Source organism: Amblyomma americanum, chromosome 3 (assembly GCF_052857255.1).
Source record: "Amblyomma americanum isolate KBUSLIRL-KWMA chromosome 3, ASM5285725v1, whole genome shotgun sequence".
NCBI classification, from domain to species: domain Eukaryota; kingdom Metazoa; phylum Arthropoda; class Arachnida; order Ixodida; family Ixodidae; genus Amblyomma; species Amblyomma americanum.
The window spans coordinates 164,189,588-164,196,918 of NC_135499.1; the positions used below are offsets into that span (position 1 = coordinate 164,189,588).

A 7,331-nucleotide genomic window follows, 5' to 3' on the forward strand; every position below is an offset into this window, starting at 1 on the left:
CCTTTCCCCAATAACCAATTTACTTTACTTACGTATAGTTTATTCACACAGCCGTGCATTTTACCGTAGAATCTGCAGCGTCAGCCATTAGAGCTTATTTACAAAGATGATTAATTTTAATTATTTTTAATAACAAAATTCATTAATAGAATTACCAGATGCCAACCATGGCAGGATGGGCAGGTGGCCAAGTGAAGAAAAGAAAATCCCCCCTCTTCCCCTTTTAGGGGAGATGGACAGTTCTAAAGGGAAGAGAAAGGGTGGAGGGTGACGGGTGGCCAGGGAGGTGTTAGAATGCTCAAAAGGAAGGCGGCTGCCGCGGGAGCAACCCGAGGTGGTGGCTACTGTGGAAGGAGGAGGCTATGACGAGGGCGGAGGAGTGCGCAACCTGAGGGTGATTCCACGACACAATGCAGGGTCCCGTGGCTAAACCAAAGCTGTGACATATTTCGCTGATTCATGCTCTAAGCCGGCGAGCCTAGCTCTACAAATATTTTCCCCCTCGTGTATTGAACGCACCTCGTCTTTTGGCGTGCAATCTGCTGTTGGCGACAGCCAGTGCTAGCAGGCACCTTTTTTGGGGGGCCGAAGTAAGTTCGGAAAACTTACGGTTTGTTACGACTGGGAATAAGAAAGCATCCTTTGAACTAAAGACCTCAACCATAAATGCCTTTCACGAAAAGGCCTTAACCACAGAGGCATTTTACCAAAAGGCCTTTACCCGAAAGGCGTTTGCCCCGAAGGCCTTCACCGCAAAGGCCTTTGACCTAAAGACATTTGATCTAAAGGCCTCCTGAAGGCATTTACCTTGAAGGCCTTCACCCTAAAAGCATTTATCGCTGCTATTGTCATTAATGACCCTCATTATTTAGTAACGTTCTTTATCATTCCGGACTGCCACTACCACTATCCCTTTCACTAACTGCTACTGCCTCGTCTACTGCCTTTGCTTCATTGGCTATATGATCACCCATTACTGTGTTGTGGTTCACTGCTGATGGCATGCGATACCATATGGTGCCGCCATGAGGTCTGGTACCACTTTTCTTGGTGAACGCCGCCGGTTTCGCTGCTGATGAGCCGTGTAATGCCCTCGCATTAATGACATAAAAAGCAATTAGTCGAATTTCCAGACAACTATATCTCACCCTATACAGGACGAACAGCGAAATGTTCCGCGAGGACACTCCAGGGACACAGAATAAACCACGCCCGGTCGCAGTGGGCTCCTCCGATCGCTCCATACTGCACAAGCTTGTCGCGTTGTGGCTTCGCGCTGAAGAGTTGATCCAGAGTGAACTCTAGTTGCGCTCTCTCTATACACTGTTCTGGGCCGCTACATGAGTTTAACATGCGGACTTAAGATAAAAATTGGAGGGGACACTTAAGCTCGATCCGCCTTAAGGGTATGATGCGATAGCTTAGATGGATTAATTAATGCCCATATATGCAGAATTGATCATTCTCTACTTCACACTCATAGATCCCTGGGAGTCCTCATACCAATCCTGGCGCAGTGGTGCAGCGGTTAAGCGATGCACCACTGTCGTGGGATGGCAGGTGCTGTCACCGGTTGGACTTGTGCGGCCCAGGTTGCACTTCCCGAGCGACCAATCATTAATTTAGCCGCCACCTGCCACGCGGTGGGCAGGCTGTGATGCCACCGCAATGTCACGTGACTTAGGTGGCCCACCTAGGTTGCTTCTCAGGGGATTTGTGGGGATTTTTCGTTCACGGTCACGACGCCGACGACAACGCCGGATTTTCTGCAACATGAGTTCCTTAACGCTATCGCGTTAACAGTAATTGACTATGCTTTCTAGTGGAGAAACCACGCTGAGGGATGCATTTTGTTTTATTTTGAAGATGAGTCATGCCAGATGAATGATTTATTCTACCATCCTATCGTTTTGTCCCGTTTCCACGGCTTGAAATTTTTTCTGAATATTCTACCCCGCACAATGAACGAGCACCCCACCCTAAATTTCCAGATTTTTTCGCAAAAAAAAAAAAACTGCGCTTCTTATGCGAGTAAATACGCGTTTTTACGTGATGCGCAAAAACCAGCAACACATTCGTCGTAAGTAAAAGACCCGTACGATCGGCGAACCGAACAATACGCCAGAATCAGTACCTCTACACAGTGGCGCCTCTAGCTGAAGGCCCTGTCGCGTGGTAGGTTCTCGAAAGCATCAGATTTCCCTGGCCGCTCTCACCGACGTGGGTATTGTTTGCATCCACGCGCATTGTCGTCCTGTCTCTGATAAGCTGGATCAAGTTCGCTGCTGCTACCTTCCTCTTTGTGCGCGTCGGCGGCGGATATTAACGGGATAGCGTTAAGGAGCGCGTGTCGAAGAAAATCTGGCGTCTCCATCGGCGTCGTTGACCGTGGGCGAAAAATCCCCTGAGAAGCAACCTAGGAGGCAGGTGGACCACCTAGGTCACGTAACATTGCGGCGGCATCAAAACCTGCCCACCGAATTGTGAGCAAAGTGCGCACCGTGGCAGGTGGCGGTTAAATTAATGATTGGTCGCTCGGGAAGAGCAGTCTGGGCCGCATAAACCCCACCGGTGGCATCATCTGCCATTCCTTTGGCAGTGGTGCGCATCGCTTAACCGCTGCACCACTGCACAAGAAGTGGCATGAGGACTCCGAGGGATCTATGAATGTAGTGTAGAGAATGGCCAATTCTGCGTATATGGGAATTAACCCACTACTCCATATCGTCACACCCTTAAGGCGGAGCTTAAGTGTCCGCACCAGCTTTTTCTGCAGCTGCAGGGTTTGGGAAGGACCGGCGCTGTGCAGGAGTTTGCACATCTTCGACGTGAATGTAGAGTGAGACGATACAGCGCGCGCTATAGGTATATCGGCGGCCGATAAGAGCAGCAAAGCCCGACTATACGAAGTGCTTGTATTAGCTGTATTAGCTGTGGTGCCTGAAGTCGCCAAGGCATTGCCGAGGTTTAATGCCCATCCGTCGTGTCAACCAAGCAGACATTGCTCGCGATGCGCCGGTTTCGAATCCCCTAATGTCACGTGGCTGATGCTAACTGAAACTGTTTCCTTCGAGTTGCCTCGGCAGCGTAGAAGACGTCCTTTTTGTCGTCATATAGTCATTCAAAAGTGTAACGAAAACGATCGAAACTACTGCAGCCAGGCAACTCGTTTCAATGGAGGGTTCCTGCTGGCCGTTCGAGTAAAATGCACGTCAGTTTTCTATTTAATTTCTAAAGCACCATTACCCTTGGCGGTGTGGTTCAACGAATTTTCATCGTTTCGCGCCCTTTTCGAAAAGCGCGCGTCTTCTGTCACGTGGCCTTCTCTGTCCCGCCCGTGCTGCGGTGCTCGCCACTGTTCGCTGCTAGAGTCACCAGAAGGTGACTCTACTCACTGCTCCAGTTCATAGGAGAGAGAGAGAAGGTCATGCATGTGACACGGCGCCACTGAGCTGCATGTACTAGTAGGCCTTGCTCTGCGCGATCAACAACGTAGAAAACCAGAGCTCCGACCTTCTCCGTAAGTGAACGCTGTGTCAGTAGTGGCTCACAGAAGTTTAACATACCCGCTAGTGCCTCCTTCAATGCTGGAGGAAAAATGGCATTGGCGTCATTGCATGATACCAGCGTCATGTGACTGCCAGTGTAGAAGAAAAAAGGGTTAGAGGGAGAGGGCCATTGGCAATGCTTTCTCTTTTCTGCACTTCTCGACCTCTTGCGAATTGCACTGTTTGCTCTTGGTTTGTCTTGTATTGTTTTTTGTTTCCTTCACGATGGTCCCGTGCTCTCGATGCAGCTGGGCTTCTTCAAGAGAAAAAGGCCTCAGGACCAAGAGCCCCTGAACCCGCCCGAGAAGAACGGCTACCGACTGGCACAGGGCGACGAAGCCCTGTAAGGCACCGGCGGCTAACCTCCATCCAGCATACAGGACACGGCGACGAGAGAGGAGGCGGCGGCCGTAAACCAATTCCTTCGACTAAAACGCTCGCTGCCACAGTCGCAGCATGCGTACGACTTCCGCCGTCATCACGTTGCACTCTGTTGGACTTTAGGTTGGACTCTACAGCAAGTTGTGGTGCAGTGGGCCTCTGCAGGCGTGCAGGGTACTCATGCCAACGACAAAAGGAGCGGCAAATTTCCTGTTAGCAGTGCTGGACAACGCGGGGTTGTTGGGCTGCTTTAGACACGCGCTACGGAGAAGAGGGAAGGGAACTTTTTTTAGACACTCTTCTTCTTGGAGCAATGTTGGGTGGACAACGAACAATGACACACGGATGGCGTGGACAGGTGGACGGGACACATTGCTGTGACCTGTTGCAGGACAGGCGGCTACGCGTTCTGTCCGCATTTCTACGCCGACCGTGTCCCGTGGTTAAAGCTGTCCTGCCCAAATGGAATCTAATCAAGCCCGGAAAAATGCCATTCTACAATGTTTGGACCGAGTTGGTCCGACGTTGCTGGAACGTAAGACATTGTGCACATGGGAACACGTGTCACTCGTCTGTCGTTCAGAGCACTGACCCATGCGTAGATTCAAAGGAGAGTGGGTGGGGGAGAGGCGACTGCCCCCCCTCCTGCAACCAGAGAGAAATTTTCTGTTGCTGTACGCCTTACCCTCCGTGCCCTCACCTTTCTTTTTTTTTTGCAAATAAAGTTTAAATCATGCATTTTGCACTTTGGACCGCAGCCACCTCCCCCTCCTCCCTCCTTCCATCTTCCCCACGTCTCAACCACCTGATCCAAGAGTTTCCCATGAATGTGCCCCTGCTCCAGCTTCCATGTGTTTGACTTTTTGTCTTACGTTCCAGCAATGGAAGAATGGCTGCTAAGTGAAAATTCTAAATTCGAACTAAGCAAGACAAGTGTGCGCATCGCCTACCAGGCCGAGACAGGGACGTTTCACGAAAGAAAAGTTCTCTTGTGTCGCGCTAAAAATATTTGTTGCTGGTCAGAACTTTCCCTCGGCCTCGATCAAAAGTGTGGCATTGCTCAGCTGGTATACGGTCGCGGTTGCAAAGAATATCTTGCCGCCTTAACAGAGAAAAGTGGCGAGAATGTACATTAGGCATTTCCGCAGTCTGCCGATGGGAGGCTGGGTAACATTCCTTCGATCCCGTCCGAAGGCTGTGTCGGGTCTCCGATCGTGCCGAACAGACCAGCTGAATATTGTCGTGAGGTAGAAACGTCAAGTTTGGCAACGCCTGTTGTCAACCGTCACTGTTCGTGGTTTTTAGAACAAAACAAAGTAAACATTCGCTCCTTTTCGGCTTTTGTTTCATGGCACGGTGTGGACCGCTCATGATGTGACGTGCTTTATTTGGAGACCCAGAGTGTACAAATTTGATTGCAGTCGGGAGGAGAAAGTAACAGAGCACTGCTTATAGTTCATTTTGCTGGACAAGCTTGCACGGCACGCCGTGTTTCGGAGATGGCCGCTGTAAACCTGACGGGAAGACGAAGCACAAGTGTCTCCCGTCCCTAAGCCCCAATGGCTCCGATACATCCGACAATTACAGAGTTTTGACCTGACCTGTAGAACAGAACAAGCTGTTCGGCGAGGAAGATATATGGCCAGACCGTGACGATGTCCAAAGGAAGTATATATATGCATATACACAAAGTACAGCGGCTTTCATTTTCTTTTTTCTGTATAGAGTAAAACGCTCAGGTCAGGCTTTCGCTTTTCCCCGAACAATGGCTTAAAAAATTCTGGCCTTTTTTTTGCAATGCCACACCGCTTAGAGTACAGATTCTCGCCGCTCGCGCGTCATGTTTTAAGAGTGGCCTACACCGCGACATTTTTTCTCGCGTTCAGCAGAGAAATATGTAGCCTAAACCATGACATATTTGTTGGAAAACTATCAGCTTTGTTTTGCCCTAAGGTAACTCGGTCACAGACATGAAGTGCTAGTGATCTACTAGTCAACACAGCTTCTGCTGGACCTCAGCTGAAAACGCAAATGGTTCCATGGGACATGTTCTTGGCAGCAAAACGATAAAAACGATAAAGCTATCAAGTGAGGGAAAGAAAAGAAAAAGGAAAATTAAATCTTAGTGTACGCGGTCACACTTCGTCTCTGTATGCTACTGTTTTCACTTTACGATTCTTTATTTCATGCTTTGTTCATGGTATTTTTGTTACTCATTGCCCGCCATGCTCATGCAAAACTAAGCTTCCATCACAATCAAGTTTTATGAAGTGTCGTTTCGTTGAATACCAATGTGGAAACCACATCTGTAGGACAATTTGCCTGGTGGCGGCGGTACGATGTTTGCCGGTGTACTATCGCGCACAAACAAAGCACGAACGGGAAAAACACGATGACTCGAATGAAAAGAAAAAATAGAATTTACTCCACAGAGGTCTAATAACGACGTATTTCTTTTCACTTGCGACGTGTGATCACCATGAGTGACCTGAACGCAATGTTATTTAACTTCCGTCAGCCGAAATTCCATCATCCCGTTCATGCTCCGTTTGCCTGCGATGCTTGCATTTATTATTCACGTCTATAGTGAATGAGACTGCGTTTAGAAAGCAGCACGAGTGCTGGTGAAAGAAGCGCAGTTGGCCCTTTGAAGCCCCCGTTGGCTTGGCAGCAGATCTCAACGATTCGCATTGTGCGCGCTTTCTATTTATTGGGGCTGTTATCGGCCGGGGCTGAGTTGCCCGGTCGACAAAGCCCGGCTGTCACTGCCGGTATGGCTCGGAATAAAAAAAAAACGGTTTTGTTCGTTTTTGGTGTCTGTTTCTGCTTCGCTTTTTCACGAGTCTGTATTGGTTTCTTTAAAAACTGAGTAAGCAGGCTTTTGCTGCACGTTCAGCAGAGAAGTCTGGTAGAACACCAATTCTGGACGCACTACGCTGTGCAAAGAGTCTGCAGCTGCCTCTCTCCGTCTTCAGAGGATGGAAGATTAATTCTGGAAGTCATCAATTTGAGCTCAAGGAAGCAAATCTAGAACAAAGTATTAATAGTACTAGGAGCATATATAATCGGATACAAAAGTGCGAGCAAAATAGAAACCGAAACCCGAACCTTGAGATTTCAGGTGCTATCTAGTACGCTTTATGGAAGCTAAATACTAACATGTTTAAAATAAACTACAGTATGACGAAAGGATATGATTATAAACACATAACTCAAAATGTCCTTAGTATAAATTACTTTTTTTCTTCCTTTTTTCGAGCTGCGCCCGACGCAGCGTGCGCATCCCGAGCACAACCTTCTTCGTGGAAGGCCGTGCCGGTTGCGTGCGCGAAAAGAATTAGTTCTTAGTTACGCCTTTTACTGCCGTGCACAGAGAAGAATTGCAGTCTAATTTTTCCGACA

General features: G+C 48.7%; 1 protein-coding gene across 1 annotated transcript in view; it reads left to right on the forward strand.

Annotated features, from left to right (window-relative positions):
• The window catches only part of LOC144125335 (integrin alpha-PS2-like), a 67,558-nt gene extending 60,820 nt beyond the window's left edge, over positions 1-6,738 (forward strand). Inside the window, exon 27 of the mRNA XM_077658618.1 lies at positions 3,797-6,738. Coding sequence (XP_077514744.1) covers positions 3,797-3,895 — 99 coding nt within the window. The 3' untranslated portion in view covers positions 3,896-6,738. The remainder of the gene's footprint in view (positions 1-3,796) is intronic.
• Positions 6,739-7,331: the final 593 nt, after the last annotated feature.